The sequence below is a fragment of the Colletotrichum graminicola genome (assembly GCF_000149035.1).
Source record: "Colletotrichum graminicola M1.001 genomic scaffold supercont1.4, whole genome shotgun sequence".
NCBI classification, from domain to species: domain Eukaryota; kingdom Fungi; phylum Ascomycota; class Sordariomycetes; order Glomerellales; family Glomerellaceae; genus Colletotrichum; species Colletotrichum graminicola.
Window position 1 is genome coordinate 966,491 of NW_007361008.1, and position 17,178 is coordinate 983,668.

Below are 17,178 nucleotides of genomic sequence, written 5' to 3' on the forward strand. Positions count from 1 at the left end.
CCGCGAGCCCTAGTTGGCATCCCTTTTCGCTCTCTTCGTTTATCGTTCGATTCGATACTAGGCACTCGATCTTGGTGGACAATAGGCTCCGCATCCTCTTATTTTCAACGACTAATTCGAAGACGCAATGCGGTTCGCAAAGTCACTGGCGCTGTTGCTGGGCGCTGCCCTTTGCGATGCACAAATCTCGAAGCCTAGGGGAGGAGACGTGTTGATGCCTAACCAGCAGTTCGAGGTCGAATGGCAAACAACGGGTCTCAAGGCGCCCATCAACATCAACCTTATCCCCAGCGGCAAGACAGACCTTTCCGTCATCGCTGAGAAGATTGGAGGTAAGGCCCGCCTCTCTGCAAGGACATGTAACCTGGAGACTGACAGACCTTGTAGTGCAAATCGACAACGTCGGCCGCCTGAACTGGAGCCCAAGCGCCTCTATCGCAGCCTTCGAGAGCTTCGCCATCATGATCACCGATTCCGCCAAGGCCGTCGTCATATCCGAGCCATTCCAGATCATCAAGCTTACTCAGCAGCCCGGCGTTCAGACGCCAAAGGTCGTGTACTCTGGAACTCTGCCAGCAAACGCCTTGCCCGCCAACTTTGTTGCTGCAGAGGCTACCCCTGCCGCATCGACTTCTGTTCAGGCTACGTCTACCGAGGGAGCCCCGACTCAGTCAACTTCCGAGGCGTCCGATTCCAAGAAGCCTAACCCTGACAAAGCCAACCCTGAGAAGGCCGCTCCCGAGGAGGCCGATCCCGAGAAGGCTGATCCCGAGAAGGCCAACCCTGAGAATGCCGATCCTCAAAAGTCCGACAATGCGGCACCCACGCCCGTCAAGACCACTTCCGCTGTATCCACTTCTTCCAACGTTACCCCGACTCCGTCAGCGTCCCCCGAGAAGACCAACCCCGATAAGGCCAACCCGGAGAAGGCCGACCCCGAAAAGGCCGACCCCGAAAAGGCTGACCCTGAGGAGGCCGACCCTGAGAAGGCCGATCCTCAGAATTCTGACACTACTGCATCTGCGCCCGTCAAGACTACTTCCGCTGTGTCTACTTCTTCCGAAGCTTCCCTGACTCCTTCAGCGCCTGTCCAGACCCCACCCGCCAAAGTCTCTGCCCCCAAAGACCAGAAGACGACAACTTCGTCAGACACAGTTGGAAAGACCAGTTCCTCGGTTTCTCTTCCCGACGCTACCGAGACGACCTCGACCTCTGAAGCCCCCCAATCCACCTCTAAGGTCTCCGAGTCTTCAACTACGGCCGGGTCCGTCTCCAGTCTCCCAGTTGCCAACAACCAAACTGCAGCCCCAAGTGTTGAAGTGAGTTGTCCAACTTTAGATCTATGATAACTTTGTGTTGACTTGAAACAGCCGACGCCAACCCCGATTTTCGCTACTGTCTCTGCTAAGCCTGTCAAGACTGCCGCCCCGCCCCCGGCAAACAGCACCAGCGCTGTTCCACAAGTATCGTCGGCTCCTAGCCAGACCCTCCCGGTCGTAACTCTTCCCCAACTCAGCACTAGCACTCCGATCGCTGCCCCTCCTCAGCTGAATACCAGCGCTCCGATCATTGCCCCTCCTCAGCTCAACACCAGCGCTCCGATCATTGCCCCTCCTCAGCTCAACACCAGCGCTCCGATCATTGCCCCTCCTCAGCTCAACACCAGCGCTCCGATCATTGCCCCGCCTCAGCTCAACACCAGCGCTCCGATCATTGCCCCTCCTCAGCTGAACACCAGTTTCCCGATCGCTGCTCCTCAGCTCAACACCAGTGCTCCGATCGCTGCTCCTCCTCAGCTCAACACCAGCACTCCGATCGCTGCTCCTCAGCTCAACACCAGTGCTCCGATCGCTGCTCCTCCTCAGCTGAACACCAGTTTCCCGATCGCTGCTCCTCAGCTAAACACCAGTGCTCCGATCACTGCTCCTCCTCAGCTCAACACCAGCACTCCGATCGCTGCCCCTCCTCAGCTGAACACCAGTGCTCAGATCATTGCCCCGCCTGAGCTCAGCACCAGTACCCCGACTCTTCCGCAAGTGGATACCAGCACTCCCGCTATTCTGCCAGCCGTCTCAGTCACTGAGCCGGCGGCTGTTACTCCTGTTCCTGTTGCCACATCGTCCTCTGAAAGCTCGCTCAGCAGTGTCACACCTACCGCGAGGAATCCCGAGGTTGCTCCAACCGGAGTTTCCGTCGCCCCCCCTCAACCCGAGCCCTCTGTTCCCGCCCCGGCAGCTGGGCCAAGCGACAGCACGCCTTCGAATGGAGCTTCGCCTACCGACCTCACGCCCCTGAACCCGATCAAGTCTGTTGAACCCACGCCGACGCCCACACCTAGTGGAACCGGTTCTGGGGCTGGTTCAGGCAGTGGCGGTAACAATGAAAATAACAGCAGTAGCCGCTCCGGTGACTCGATATCCAGTGAGTCAACATCGGCTAGCCAGCCAACAGCTCAACCGCAACTTGGATCCGGAGATGCAACTACTTCCGTTCGTCCTCCTGGTCCCGTAATTACCCTGCCATCCACTCTGATGACGTCGATGGTGCTTGCCACGGCAGCTAACGCTGTGGCGCCCACTGGCGGGCTCTTCGCGGTGACGACCGCCCCAACTGTATTCAACCCTACCTCTGGGGGATGCAGAACGACCCAGAGCGGCTACGTTGCGGCTCTTCTAGGTGCCGTGGTAGCAGCCGTCGCAGTTACCGTACTGTAGAAAGGGTTTCAGGGATGAATGTATGAGTGGAGTTGGAGAGGTGCCGTGGTTGTTAGGGGGTGTGCTTCGTTTCTCTTTGTCCATAATGTGTGTTAGCCTAGGGAGAAAGTGATGACCGCGAAGCCGAGATAACGAATTCTACTCAGAATGGAACGTCGCAAGTCCTCATTCCAGGCATGTATCTAATTTCTCTTGGCCCTGCAGGAACTACAAGTTCAACTATCGGGTGTCAATGTTCAACGGTGTAACTATCAAACCTTGCGCCTCGGAAACCTCAGTCTTACATATGTGCTGCTTAGGACTTATATCGCTGGCGTGTGCTGCTAGTTGGAAAAGTTCCAACTTGAAGCTTAAGCTAAACAAAATCTACGTCAGACCATCAATGTTCAGATGACTTGTGAAATGTGTTTCAATGCACTTGGGTTGGCCCCCTCGATCCCGGTAAGCTCATTAGCATATACTGGTGTTGGTTGGGCAGAAGGTTTTTGGTGTCTCCAGCAGTTCCCAACTTCTCTTCTGAAATGATTTGTGAGCAACTTCGGTATATTGGCAACTTGGACGAATATTTTCACGGCGCCTTTGGGGCTTAGGGCCGGTCTCACTCTCATAGCCATAATGAAGCGGCGTTGAGAGTGACAGTATAGAGTGGGGTTTCCAACGATCGACATGGAAATCGAGGGAGCTATTCCACGCAGTAAGAAATATAAGTCTTAACGTCCAGGAACCCACATAGGCCAGACAAAGAGGGCAGCAGCCAGTCAACAGGATGAGTAGGTATCCTGCAGTTGAGGTTGCTTTCCGGTTTGCCACTGAGCTTTGTTGCCAGTTGGTGTTGGTAAAGGAATAGCGTCTGTGCCATGTACCCGTGGTGGAGATGGGCGCGACATAGATAGGCGTTTGTCACGCTAAACTTTACAACACGCGACCTGCAAGGCTGTTGGGCCCACCAGAAAAAAGTACCTCCTACCTTTCTAGGCCCCTAGGGAGTAGGGTGAGAGGTTCCTGTCCAAGCACCATGAGCCAGTACCTCACTTTGCAGCCTGGCTCTTGCCTCCAATAGCTTCCTTTACATGCCGCCTTTTACCTGTGAATCGTCGTGTGTCTATTTTTGCCCTGAACCCCGACAACAAGCCTCGATACTCCGCTCAGACGAAGCACCAATTTTCTAACCAGTTGCCGCCACTCAAGATATCCGCATGCGCTCCACATAACTCCCCGCGACGACCGAGGCGCGCCTGCCACTTTGGTTTCGAGACCCTTCTCTGACACTCGTTGAAAAGCAAAGCGCCCAAACCGTCACTACCTAGCCAGAGAACCCGCGAACGGAGAACGAAAAACATTGACAAACGATTCCGAACATGCCGGAAATCAGCGCTCCGCCGCCGCGGCCGAAGCTGAAGCTTAGCGTAGGCTCGCGACAACCCTCGTTTAGCGAACAGAACGGCGCGACGCCATCGGCGTCGACTCCATCCTCATCCATGAAGATTAAGCTGAAGTCATCACAACCGCCGACACCGGCTGGGCCCGCGGCGCCTACCCCCTCCAAGACGAAAGCTGGACGACAGCCCAAGCCGACAAGCAAGCTCATCGAGTCCAAGAAGCGGGAACAGGACGACGACGATGATAATGGCGGTGGGAGCCAGCCGTCGAAGAAGATTAAGCTCCTGAAAACACCGACTGCGTCGACGCCTAGAACTGGCCATATTGTCGTCAAGTCAAAAGGCAAACCGCCTGTACACCCGCCTGGCGATGGTTACGACTCCGAGGCTAGCGATCAGGAGAAGGATCCTACAATCGAGGAGCAGTTCATCTTGCGCATGATGCCCGGTGAACACTGCGAATACGTCAGGAAATGTATTGAGGAAGGGAAGGTTGGTGTCCCTAGGAAGGACGGCGGCGCGGACATCCTGATGAAGTTCTTCGAGGAGGAGACACGGCGCGCCATGGTAGTAGTGAAGGGGCAGCCCTACGCCGCGGTCATGGTGGAGTTGCCCACGATCACTGAGGGTATGAAGTCTTGGGACCGAAAGACCTTGATGAAGTCTGCCGACATTTGCCACATGCTCCTGGTCTTCCAGCAAGTAAGGAGCGAAGAGGAAGCAAAGAAGGCGCCGTTGCCTGCAATAATCCAGCATGGCTTCAAGTGGCCTCATGGTCTAACGCCACCCATGCACGACGCTACAAACCAAAGATTCGCCAAGATTATTAGTCGCTCGGAGATCGAGCTGAAGGAAAACGAGGTTAAGAAGCTCCTGCAGGCCGACGCGGCCGCATTGTCCTCCAAATACGAACTTGTCGACGACCGAAAGATGCAGTCTGGTGACGAATATTCCGATGACGAGCAAGACGCTGACGGTGAGGCGGACGACAGCGGCTATTTCCCGGCTGACGGCTACAACGATGGCGAACTCGATGAGCACGATGATGATCTGGAGGCCGAGCTTATGGCTGCTTTCGAGGAAGAGGCGATGAACCAGGCTACGACAGAAGTTGGCACGCCAGCAACACAACTTGAGGCTGCTACACCCATGACTATGAACACGGGCACACCCGCACACAATGCTCAGGATAGTGGTGACGGCGAGGGGTCAGTCGCGAGCGAGGAGGACGAAGACGACGACGACGATGACGATGACGATGATAAGGAGCGGCTGGACGAGGTCAAGGCAGTGCGAGAGGATATTGCGCAGCTGAAGAACGAGATCGCGAAGAAGGAACAAGAGAAGTCGAGCCAAACCAACAAAATTCTGAGGAACCGTGTCGAGGCTCGCCTGAAGGATCTAAGAGCAGAACTGTCACTCAAGCAGGCGTCTATCGGAGAACAGGAGGAGGATGAAGATTAACAGCGGACATATGTATGATGCGGAGCCCTGAAAGAGCAAGCAGTACCGAAACGCTCAGCTGGGATTTGGACGTCCGCAAGAGGCCACACCATGCACAATTTTTCACGGCTGTGTACATTTACCAAGCTCAAGCATACAAGCTTTAATAACTGAAGCCAAGGCGTTTGCCAAAACCGTCTCTTGTTCTTTTCAAGATGTGATGTTTTCAGTGATGATATGACAAGCCGGCGGCGCCGACAGTAGATATTGTACAAGAGCCCCCTTTTCTCTTGACTCCCTATGATACACACAACTCCGTTTCAGGCACGCTGCGACGGCCGGCGGTGACAGCACGAACCACTGCAGCACCCACTGCGCGATACTATGTTCCGCCTCCTTACATGGACTTGAGGTAGTTGGTCTCCTTGATCTTGGACTTGCGCTCCTTGCGCATTGCCTTGCGCAGCTCGTCTCTCTTGGCCGCCGCGTGCAGGTTGTGCTCAACGTCGCCGCCCTTCTCACCGGGCAGGTTGATGGACTGCTGCGACAGCGGGACCTTGGGCGCGAGGGCCTCGATGTCGCCTTCGGCGACGAGCTTGGCCTCGAGGGCCTTTTGACGCTTGGCGGCGGCCTTGCGCTGCTTCTTAGACTTGGCTGTACGTTCGCATGATAGTTAGCATGACTGTCGTCCGAGATTTTCCCCTAGGGGGTAAGAGGAAGGGGAGGGTGGTGATGGTCGAGGGTTGCTCGCCTGCGGTGGGGCGGAGCTTGACGTACAGAACATCTCGGCGGCGAAATCATCAGCGGTCTCGATGGCCTCCTTCTTGGACTCCAAGACCGTCCACAGCCATTCAGGGTACTCCTCATCACGAAGGGCGACCGGGTCCGTCCGGGCCTTGAAGTAGTTCAGACCGTTGAGAACGGTGCCGGCAGGGCACGAGGAGATGGACTTGGGCGGCGGGGGTGCGTCGTTCTTGAGGTTTGAGAGGTTCGGAGGGGCGTCTGTCGCTTTCGTCTTAGTTTCGCTGTCGGCCGCTGCCGCCGTCGCTGCGTTTCTTGAGGACGCGGAGAGGGAGAAGGGTCTGATGGTGAGGACGGCGGCGGCAGCCCTCGGAGCTGGGAGTCGAGGCAGAGCCGAGGCTCGCCGCAGGCATGTTCTGCAAATCATTGTTTTTCTTTGTCGTGTTGAAAGGGGACGACAAGATGGTGCGACGGGTATGCCGTCGTCAAGAAGGTCTATGGTGGTGTTGCAGGATGCATGAGCTTGAGCTTGGGGTGCAGTGGAAAAATTCTGGGGCGGGCGGGACGCGCCTGTTGCGCACTTGGCGTGGAAGGCTGTAGGCGCTGGACCTTCTCCATGGAGCTTCAACCTCAGGTCGGGTAACGAACTCGAGCGCTGCGGCAATTAGACACGATCAATTGGGTTGATTGATCATTTTGCATCAATTTGTACGCAGAGAAGCTGATCATTTCAAAAAAAGACAATGAATAGAAGCATAACCCCGGAAGCCTTGTTTGATTCATTTGTACATATCGTGAGTGATATCGCCCACCACGCGCTGGCCAATTGACGTGATACCGTCCGTCATGGCCTCGGCTCTGCGTTCCCCTTTCTGATGTAGAAAGAAGTCTCTTTCAGAGCACCATCTCTTGGTCTGTACCCAAACTCTCCCGCCCCATCATCGCATACAGAATATGGTTCCGTCTATTGCTTGCTGATGTAGTTCTGCTGTTCGAACAATGTGCCCTTGACCTTCTTCTCCTTCAGCAGTTCCAAGTACTTTTCTGTTTCTTCTCGTCAGCAATCGGTGTTCAGGGGAAGGCCCATCTCCGCTGGCTAGCAGTAATTGGGTCCCCGGCCCGTCGACGCAGGAGTGCAACTAACCTCTCAGATGGCCGCACTTCTCCAGGTGGTTGACGCCCTCCTTCTTGTAGCACTTGCCCAGCTCCTCGCCAACAAGACGCAACATCATGGCCCCGACCCATTGCTCACGGATGATGGCATCCTGTGCCTGCTTGAATGCCTTGGTGTCGTCATAGTCGACGCCGTCGAAAGTCGGGGCCACCTTTGGCTTCTGCGCCAGGAACATCTCAGACTCGGGGGTCGGCATCGTGATGGCTGTGTTCGAATTGGAAAAGAGGGTGTTCGCCTTAAGGTGCGTGTGTTCGAAGCGGACGAAACGGGGGCACCGGAATCGGAGGTTACGCGGCGTGAGGTCGAGCTTGTGGTTCTTGATGTCGGTCTCGAGGGCCCGGGTTTGGAATGGCTGTCGGGATTGGAGGAACCTGGCGGCAACCAGGTCAGCCAGATTCCGGCAGCCTTAATTCACAGGCTCCAGGCCCTCTTGCTCCCCCCAGAGCTGCGGCTTTTCGGTACGTATCCTGCTAGCTCGCTTCCATGCAGCCCCTCGCTCACCGCCCGTACGGGTCGAGGGACTGCCCCGCTGAAAAGTTGGCAAATCGCAAAAAAAAATCTCTGTCGCAAGACCCTTCGCCCCAACCACTGGACCCTTGCCTTAAAAGTCAAGCTCCCGCCTCGAGGCTACAGAGAAGTTTTCTCTCGCGCAACCTCGCTCTGGAAAAAAAGTCTTTCTCTCGCTTTTTTCCAGCTTCCCAATCCCTTTCCCTTCATCCCTTCATACCCCCAATTCACAGTTTCTTCACACCTTCACAATGGGCAAGACCAAGTCTACTACCAAGGGCAGCAAGGCCGCTGACCCTATCACCAAGGTGAAGAACGCCGGCGTCACCAAGGCCACTGAGAGCCCCAAAGCCAAGTCAAAGGCCGTCGCCAAGGAGGCTGCCGCCAAGGAGAAGTCTTCCAAGAAGACCAAGAAGGTCGTCGAGCCCGAGTCCGACTCTTCCGACAGCAGCGAAGAGGAGGAGGACTCTGACTCTTCCGAGTCTGAGGCCGAGGCTTCCAGCGACTCTTCCGACTCTGAGGAGGAGAAGCCTGTCAAGAAGGCTGCCCCTAAGGCCGCCAAGAAAGCCGAGTCTTCTGACTCTGATGACTCTTCAGACTCTGAGGAGGAGGCCCCCAAGGCCAAGACCAACGGCGCTGCTAAGAAGGCTGAGACCTCCGACAGCGACGATTCCGAGGAGGACTCTGACGACTCCGACTCTTCTGAGGACGAGAAGACCGAGAAGAAGGCCGCGGCTGTAAGTAATACCGACACCGTTCTCTATCCCAACATTCACTAACAGTGCCCCGCCAGACCTCCGACTCCTCCGACTCTGACTCCGACTCTGGTTCTGACTCCGATTCTGATGAGGAGGAAGACTCTTCCGACTCTAAGGAAGCATCTGAAACCGAGGCCAAGACTGAGGAGCCCTCTAAGAAGCGCAAGGCCCTTGACGACCCTGTCATTCCCGGCAAGAAGGCTCGCACCGATGTCTCTGACAAGAGCTCCACCCTCTTCGTCGGCTCTCTTGCCTGGGCTGTTGATGACAACTCCCTGTACGAGGCTTTCCAAGAGTTTGCCGACCTGACTGGTGCCCGCGTCGTTACCGACAAGGCTACCGGCCGCAGCCGTGGCTTCGGCTATGTCGACTTCGCTACTCCCGAGGCTGCTGCCGCTGCCCTCGAGGGCTCCCAGGGCCGTGAGCTGGCTGGCCGTGCTATGAACATCGATTTCTCTGGCCAGAAGCCTGCTGGTGACGGCAACCACCAGGCTCGTGCCTCTGACCGCGCTCAGAGACACGGCGATACCGTCTCCCCCGAGAGCGACACTCTCTTCGTTGGCAACCTCCCATTCGACGTTGACCAGGATACCGTCAACGCTTTCTTCAGCACGGCCGCCGAGGTCACCAGCGTTCGCCTGCCCACTGACCCGTGAGTACTCCCTCTACCTCGCATGCTTGCACGCAGATTGCTAACTCACTTCAGCGAGACGGGTAACCTCAAGGGCTTCGGATATGTTTCCTTCAACTCCATTGACGATGCCAAGACTGCTTTTGCCCAGCTCAACGGCCAGTACGTTGGTGAGGGCCGCAGCGGTCGCGCTGTCCGCCTGGACTTCGCCGGCCAGAAGCCCCAGCGTGAGGGTGGTGGCTTCGGTGGTGGCCGTGGTGGTGGCCGCGGTGGTGGCCGCGGTGGTTTCGGTGGTCGTGGACGCGGCGGCGGCGGTGGCCGTGGCGGCCGTGGTGGATTCTCTTCCACCAACCGTGGCGGCTTCGGCGACTTCAAGGGTCAGAAGGTCAAATTCTAAACGGCGATGCAACTTTGAAAAGATGGTGAATCAGAGGGCACTACGCGGGCAATCCTGTGGGCTACTGTGGGCTGTCGGTTCGAGACAAGTTTCTTCCCTGCGGGGATTGTGGGCTTTGAGAGCAGTCTCTTCGGAGACAAGATGGACCTGAGGGCTTTCCATTTGGGACCGTGGGCTTGTGGTAGTTTCCTATTGCTTCTACTCTACACATTGAGAGATGAAGCAGAGGAACGATGCGGGTTCTGTACGCTATTGTGGGTTGACCAAGAGGGCACATGTTGCATCGCAACATCTTCATAGTGGGCAGATGGCTTATTATCATGAATCTGGGGACGAATCTCGGTGCCTCGCATATCTGCAGGCGCGTCAGAGGGGACTCAAAGTTCTAGATGACGACGGCTTCTGTGGGCTCTGGGGGTTTTGCTCGCAACGACTTCGACCTTTGATGTGGCTGGTCAGGCGTTTTCTTCCCTTGGGTTACGGTTACTTTGAACTTGAACGATACCACTGCAATACGACGCAGGGAAAAACGGAGTAAGTATACCTTCTCCCTCGTGAATGTCATTTCAAAAAGGCATATATACACTTGCCACGTGGACACGGCGTTTAGGACCCAGCTCCTATTGTAATACAAAAGTTTTGATGTTTTCCTTGATAAGATCCGTGTCCCTGTCCCACGATGCGTGATTGTGAATGCCGACCTGTTCCTTGACCTGTCTGGATCGTCCCGTGGCTGCCGGGCGCGTTGTGGTGTCGTGTCTCATTTTTCAACAGGGGACTCCGCTCCCGTTTCGATAGCAGCCTCGTGCTCAGGTGCCCGTCGAGCGGTGCGTCATTGGCGGCACGGGGTACACATTCAGCCCCGTGATGACTGGTAAATCTATGCGGCCCAGAACACCCCGTCCGTTGGTCATCCCGCGTCTGCTCAGTCAAGCATGGTCATCTGAGGGAACACCCGTTCGTCAGTAAGACGGGGGCTGGGTGGTACGGTATTAGTAGAAACCTGTTTAATCGTTCCATTTCACCATCAAAGAGCTCGAGGCGGAGGCGAGGCGCGAAATAGACAAAAACCGTTGGGGAACAGTGAAGCGAAAAGGGGGGCGACGAGGGCCCGCCACTCGAATCGGGCATGACTTGTTGGATGGTTATAAGACGACAATTGCACCGACATGGAATGCGTGGCCGGAGCAGAGAGCCGGTGTCGGGGTTAAAGCTAGAGACTTGTGAATTGATGCGCTTCCCACAACCAAATAACCGTACTTTACCTACTTCGTATGCCCCACCTGACCCCCGGTGTGTAAGTGGGATGTTCTGGGGCAGAGCGGGGGGGAGTTGAGGATTATGCTCGACATGGATGACGCTATCGTTACGGTCAGGGGGATAGAGAGAGAGAGGAGTCGTGGCCGTCCATCATGTAAGACAACATTGTACTGTGCTTATCGCGCCGCTTGCAGCTGCGCAGGCTGTGTCTGATAGTGGTGGTTGGTGGTCTTGGCACCTGACACGGTACGGTGCTCGATAGGCGCCGGTGGGAGGTAGCAGGTACCTCGCCGGCGAATGACCGCTGCAGCTGTACATCATCTGGGCGCCGTCATGGTTTACTGCTTTATCGTAAGCCTGGAATCCTTGGATAGAGGATAGGCCCCCCCCTCCTTTGCTATGTATGCACCTTTGAAAGACCCAGCCAGTCAGCCAGCGACGGGGCCTCAACACCATCTCGCTGACCCTGTGTGCCTGGTGAGCCAGCCATAGTTCGAAGCGGTCTGCTGCACCCCTTTTCCTCCTTACCTTCAACTATTTTTCATCTTGCATTACTGCATCGTACACCAGTGCTTTGTTCGAACTATCGTCGGCGTCGGGCGCGAACAGACAACCTCGGACCCCGTACCAGGCTGATCCCACTGTGGGCGTATCTTATCTCCCAAACGCGGGGTTTCGGACGGAGGACAGCCCCCCCCCCCCCACGTCTACCCACCTAACCTCCCTCGATAACGACAATAACGTCTCTAACGATTACCACGAACAAACCATTCGCTCTTTTCTTTTCCCCGTCTAGCGGCCATTCCATTTTGAATCTCTCCCAGGGCATATAAAATAGCATATTAGGATGGACGGACAGCAGCGCGACGAGCGCGCAGGGCAGAACTTCCAGAACGGCAGGATGTTGGGGAACGGAGCACAGCCCGCCGTAGGCCCACGTAGGCGAAATGATGGTCAGTTACCAAAAGGACAAGGCCAAAGAAATGCTGACACGAAACCGTTTAGAATCATGGGTCGAGATTTCGTCGCAGCCGTCTTCGTCATCTCTCTCATCCATCGGCGACGAGATCGTCACGACAGGTCTCCGCGTTGGCGGCTCCATGGCCGCCCGCCGACGTCGCTTACATCACCAGAGCCAGCCCGTGCCAAGGTCCTTTCACGTCGACCAGACGGCCATACACGCCGGCACGAGCAGCCAGGAGGAATATGAAGAGAGCGAAAGCGAGGAGGACCGATGCCTGACGAGTTCGACCGAGAACATCCAGCCTTCCGTGCGTGCGCCATTCCACCAACAACAGCCGCCACAAGAGGAATCGGAGGACTCTGACGACAGCGACGAGATTGCCACAGCCCTGGGTCGTGTTCCCGACGATCCTGTCTTCCGGCCTCAGCCAAATGCTTTTTCACACCCGCCATCGGGTTTGAATAGAAGCCATTCGGCCAACTCGGCGATCCACCAACACCCGCACAGCGGCGTTCGGCCTGCTCTCTCACAGCGGTCCCAGACCAGGGTCCATCGCAGCCCGCCGAACTTCATGTCTCCTGCCTATCAAGCCGACAATGACGCGGCGCTGCGCGCTTCTCTCACCACACTGCTGTCCTGCGCTGCTGCCGCCCGTGGCTTGCCCAAGTATAAGGATACTGAGCGGCAATGCGCTACACCTGCGCACGCCGGAGTCGGACCCAGTTCTCAACCTGTTGAGTTGCGGCTGATGCCCGAATCTGAGCTCATGGCTGAGAGGCCTACTCAGCCCCAAGGTGCCCCGTCTGCACAATCACCTACCACACAGCCAGGGAAGACGACGTCTTCGGCTCCTCCGTCGCCCAAGAGCGCGGGCGTCGACAGGCACAAGCGTACTTCCTCACAAACACGCTCGTCGAGAGCGGCCAAGAAGAAGAAGGTCTCGGCGGGCGACGACACTCTCATCAGTCCGACGTTGCTGACCTGGGTGGTGAGTGCCGGTGTTGTAGTGCTGGTGTCTGTGGTAGGATTTGGTGCAGGCTATGTGATCGGCCGCGAGGTAGGACGACAAGAGGCCCTCTCGGCGGGAGTAGGCGTCAACGCCTCAACCGTGGCAGACTCTTCGTCATGCGGGCGGGAAGTTATTCGGTCCTCTGGCGGCGGTCTTCGCCGTCTGAGGTGGGGGGCGGGGGTTGGCCGAAGCGTCGTCGCCTGAGAGATTCTGAATCAGCTTCAACCGTTGAGCACATTGTCTGAATCATGAAGCGTCAGATGCTATTTACGTACGAACGGAGCCGGGATATCGGACCTTGCGAGGCCTTCCGGATAAATCACCTGCCTGCACGGTAATCTTTGCTACTGGTCAACTTTTTTCCGGTCACGAACGGGTTTGAACACGGGCCATGACGGATATAGACTTTTTCTTCATGTTTTTCATACTCATGGATACCTATCATTTCCCTCACGTTTGGGAAGAAATGCGAAATATGCCTGGCAAACGAAAAGGACGGCTCATGGGGCGGGAGGTAGGGGTTTTTGCGTTCTTCTTTCGCGTTCCTTGTCATCTCTCGTCACCTGCCATCTGAAATGATCCCCGGATCTGGGGGTGCGAGTGTGAGTGGGAACAACCATGGACTGGCCCGGCATGGTGTGGATGGCTTTTGTTTTCTTGTCTTTTCCGTTTCTGCGCGGGGGTTCCGAAGTCCATCGGCTCTGGACATATAAGTGGGTTGAATGAGAAAGCGGGGAGAAGGCAGTGAAGAGAACAACGGGGGTGAGGGTATACGGGCAGTCATTCTGGGCTTCTGGGAATGTCTACAGGCCTCGCCTTGTCTATTCCCTCCCCCCTCTCGGTCCGAGTTGCTGAGGGCGTTCCACTCCTTTTTTCTTTTTTGGGCCTCGCGTCCACATTGCTTAGCAATATAGCTGGTGGGCACATCTCGAGTCTTGACTTGGGGATAATTCTGCTCGGCTCGGGGTTTTCTTAGCGTAGTTCGATTAAATGAAGGCTCGGTTTTATGATTCATGTCATACTGGCTGCTATCCCGTTCATGTTGGGCTCCTCCTCATCGATCACTGTTGACGAGGTTCGCACGACTTGTCCTCTTCTGCCCGGTTTAGAAGTACGACCACAACCGTCCGGGGTATTTTACGGAAACCATTCTCTTCTTCCTTGCCCCTCTCCCTCTTTTGTGTGTCTAGATTCTTACGATTCATCTAACGACCGAACGACAAGGGGAAACCCGCCTGGGTGGTGTTTCTGCTTTCCCACTTTCTCTACAAACATTGATGCGACGATCCTCCTCCATGACCCCCTAATGACTCTAGCAGAGAAATGTCTCCTGTCCCTCCCTATCATCGCCCCCAGCAAGGACAGAAACAGGCCGTCAATTGCGTAATGATGCCCACAAGATCCATGGCTTTCAGAAGAGAAAAGCTAAGGCTTGTAACCATGCCGGCAAATCTAGATTGCATCTTAATCAACTGTTTCGCCAAGACTCGACTTTGCTGCCAAGAAAAAAGTCCGTTACGACAACGCCCTCAGAACCACAGACATGCAAATGCGTCACCAGGGCTTCCCAAATCCCTGTCACGCTATGCATCCTGGAGTTCAAGTCTCCGTTATGGCATTCCTGCTCCTCTTCCTATGACACAGTTCACTCTATCAATAGAATCACCGAGGGAAGTGTGTTGTAGAACTTCTGGAACTCGTTGAGCTAGTATACGGCGACATTGAATGCCGCAACAAGGAACGTGTGGCCACTTGAACTTGTCTGAGAGTTGATCATTTGAACCTTGTGTATTGTCATAACTTTAGATGTTGACCTTGATAGAGCCCCTGGTACCGATGAAGCTGTGGAGAGCAGACTCGTCCTTTAGATCCGCTCGTTACAGAGCGCTCAGATCAAGGGGAACACTGCTACCCCTGCCAGCTCTATAGCGTCGAGGACCGCCAACAAAGTCCCTCGGTTTTGGTAGCATCGCCTCGTCTTGGAACTTCCACCGCGGATCTTGAACAATATAACGTTGGCCACCACCACCACCACCAGCATGCAGACCAGCTGTCGTGTTGGAGCGGGTAGGGCTAGGACTTTTTGCACCGTTGGGAGCCAGAGTGAATGCGCTTGGATCCAGCATAGAGGAGCGAAGTCCAGAACCAGCGCGAGCTCGTGAAGGGGGAGCTGTTGGCGGGGGATGCGCAGCAGGGGGCAATGGTGCGTTTGAAGGCGGGGGCGGAGGAGCTGCACTGGGGGATGCTTGTCCAGCCGCCCGTAGAGCAGCCTGCATTGCCAACGGCGAAGGCCCGTTCGAAGCCGGTGGGGGTGGTGGAGGGGCCGGGGAGCGTGAGGGTGGTGACGGTACGGGGGCTCGAGGTGCAGCAGCGGCAGGGGGGGGTGGCGGAGCCGATGGGGGTGCGGACGGGGGAGGTGCTGGAGCAGCTGATGGGGGGGGAGGAGGAGGAGCTCCAGGAGCTGATACACCCGGTAACTGAGGAGGATGACTGGAGAGCGCAGTAGACGGTTTCCGGGATGCAGGTAGTGGTGGAGGCTTCTTGCCAATGGGAGGCGGGGGTCCTTTCATGGATGCTGACGAGTTGGGCCTGGGTACATCGCCCGTTGTCTTGCGCAGGTTGGCGATCGATGGGGGCAGTGCTGGAGCAGCATTGGGAGGAGGCAGGCTCGGCCTTCCTGGCGGGGCCGGCGCCGCACCGCCCGGAGGCTTTGGTGCTCCGAAAGTTGGTGGCCTTGGTGCAGAGGATGATCGTACATTATTCTCGTGATCCGAAAGGTACGACGAGTCCGCAGAAGCTCCGGTGTCGACTGCTCCACGGGTCTTGCGCAGCTTTGGCATGCCGCCGGCAAATAGACCGGCCAGTTGTGGTGCTGCATCCACCGATGGAGCGGGTGTGCTTTCCCGTCCGCTCTCGTCACTATTGCTCCTAGCACGATTGCCTGGTACTGGAGGTGCTAGGCCGCTGGGAGATTTAGGCAGACCTCCTGCGCCTGGAACAGGTGGTGCACCTCCTATGGGCGGACCTCCCGAACCGCCGGACGGCTTTCCAACTATCGGGGCAGACCTGTCGTTCGTAACGGCTTTTTTGAGAGCCTTGCCTTTGGTGATATCCGAGAGAAGAGCACCCTGCACGTTGCGTTAGTCCAGCGTCAGGAGGAGGGGGAGCATTGGCAGAGCGCCATTCAATCAGTGATTTCTTACTCTGTTCGCTCCTGCGGGTGGTTTTGCAGGCAAAGCACCGGCTCCTGGAGGACCTCCCGGCGGCGGAGGTGGCGGTGGAGGGCCACCCATCATAGGCATTGGAGGTGGTGGTGGCGGTGGAGGGGGCATGATGGAGTTTATCCCTATCCCCTCGGTATGACGTCCCTATCGGTGTGCTGTGGTATAGATGATGGACAGTCGTCTGTCGCGGACGGAGAGGTGGTTGACGATGGTTACGTCGTCGTCGGTCGGTCGGAGTCGGATGGAATCGGATGGAGGTTAATGCAAGCCAGACTTGACGGATCAAGATGAATGGTATCCCAGGCGGTCAAGAGATGTGGTTCAGATAGAGTAGGGTAGTCCGGGTGGGTTTTCGTTTCAAGAGTAGAGAAATATGAGACTCGCGAGGTGTCGATCGGTGCGTTCTCAGGGGCGACGAGATGATGCTACTTTGGGGTCGCTTCCAAGCCGCGTGGTGTTTCGTCATCTTCGGGTAGTATCTCGACGTTAGGCGCGGGCGGTACAACCGTTACATTAGGAGTGGGCTGGGCGCCTCTGCCTGTTCCGAGGTACGTCCATCTGGCCGACAGCCGTACCAGAGCAGAAGGTGCCCCCCACTCCACCCATCAGCCTCAAAGGTTCTTCGACGTACCTGTGGCTCGGGGATACGCAAGCCCAAGATGTGGCACCTACCTGCCTAGGTAGATAGGTACGGAACCTATTACCTACTACACTACCTAGGTACCTCGTCCGGAGTCAAGGAAACAGAGCAGCAAAGATAATAACCCGGAACGAAGCCAAGAGCTAGAGAGACACCAAGATTGCCTGGTTCTGTCTAATGCGGCACTATAGACTGATATGAGGTTCCAAAGTCTTGGAGAAAACGGTGTTGAGAAACATGCAGATGGTGAGAGTGAGATGGCAGCGTGTTCAGCGCGCATTGGCAGACATTTAGCCTCAGTGAGAGGCTGTGGCTGTTACAGGGCACGTTTCTTCAG

General features: G+C 56.3%; 7 protein-coding genes across 7 annotated transcripts; 4 read left to right on the plus strand and 3 right to left on the minus strand.

Moving 5' to 3' along the window:
• Nucleotides 1-127: 127 nt before the first annotated feature.
• Nucleotides 128-2,714, plus strand: GLRG_01586 (uncharacterized protein; the record flags this gene model as incomplete). The annotated part of the gene is made up of 3 exons (XM_008092271.1): nucleotides 128-332; nucleotides 388-1,319; nucleotides 1,371-2,714. 3 exons carry the CDS (start codon nucleotides 128-130, stop codon nucleotides 2,712-2,714), a joined length of 2,481 nt encoding a protein of 826 aa, XP_008090462.1.
• A 1,358-nt stretch (nucleotides 2,715-4,072) lies between these two features.
• On the plus strand, nucleotides 4,073-5,557 carry GLRG_01587 (uncharacterized protein; the record flags this gene model as incomplete). Its single annotated transcript, XM_008092272.1, has 1 exon — nucleotides 4,073-5,557. One exon carries the CDS (start codon nucleotides 4,073-4,075, stop codon nucleotides 5,555-5,557), a length of 1,485 nt encoding a protein of 494 aa, XP_008090463.1.
• Nucleotides 5,558-5,933: 376 nt separating this feature from the next.
• Nucleotides 5,934-6,704, minus strand: GLRG_01588 (uncharacterized protein; the record flags this gene model as incomplete). Its single annotated transcript, XM_008092273.1, has 2 exons — nucleotides 5,934-6,190; nucleotides 6,314-6,704. 2 exons carry the CDS (start codon nucleotides 6,702-6,704, stop codon nucleotides 5,934-5,936), a joined length of 648 nt encoding a protein of 215 aa, XP_008090464.1.
• A 537-nt stretch (nucleotides 6,705-7,241) lies between these two features.
• Nucleotides 7,242-7,647, minus strand: GLRG_01589 (NADH-ubiquinone oxidoreductase 12 kDa subunit; the record flags this gene model as incomplete). Its single annotated transcript, XM_008092274.1, has 2 exons — nucleotides 7,242-7,321; nucleotides 7,422-7,647. The coding sequence occupies 2 exons, from the start codon at nucleotides 7,645-7,647 to the stop codon at nucleotides 7,242-7,244; spliced, it is 306 nt and encodes a 101-aa protein (XP_008090465.1).
• Nucleotides 7,648-8,209: 562 nt separating this feature from the next.
• Nucleotides 8,210-9,744, plus strand: GLRG_01590 (RNA recognition domain-containing protein; the record flags this gene model as incomplete). Its single annotated transcript, XM_008092275.1, has 3 exons — nucleotides 8,210-8,695; nucleotides 8,752-9,368; nucleotides 9,423-9,744. The coding sequence occupies 3 exons, from the start codon at nucleotides 8,210-8,212 to the stop codon at nucleotides 9,742-9,744; spliced, it is 1,425 nt and encodes a 474-aa protein (XP_008090466.1).
• A 2,107-nt stretch (nucleotides 9,745-11,851) lies between these two features.
• Nucleotides 11,852-13,181, plus strand: GLRG_01591 (uncharacterized protein; the record flags this gene model as incomplete). Its single annotated transcript, XM_008092276.1, has 2 exons — nucleotides 11,852-11,957; nucleotides 12,010-13,181. 2 exons carry the CDS (start codon nucleotides 11,852-11,854, stop codon nucleotides 13,179-13,181), a joined length of 1,278 nt encoding a protein of 425 aa, XP_008090467.1.
• A 1,673-nt stretch (nucleotides 13,182-14,854) lies between these two features.
• On the minus strand, nucleotides 14,855-16,309 carry GLRG_01592 (WH2 domain-containing protein; the record flags this gene model as incomplete). The annotated part of the gene is made up of 2 exons (XM_008092277.1): nucleotides 14,855-16,105; nucleotides 16,181-16,309. The coding sequence occupies 2 exons, from the start codon at nucleotides 16,307-16,309 to the stop codon at nucleotides 14,855-14,857; spliced, it is 1,380 nt and encodes a 459-aa protein (XP_008090468.1).
• Nucleotides 16,310-17,178: the final 869 nt, after the last annotated feature.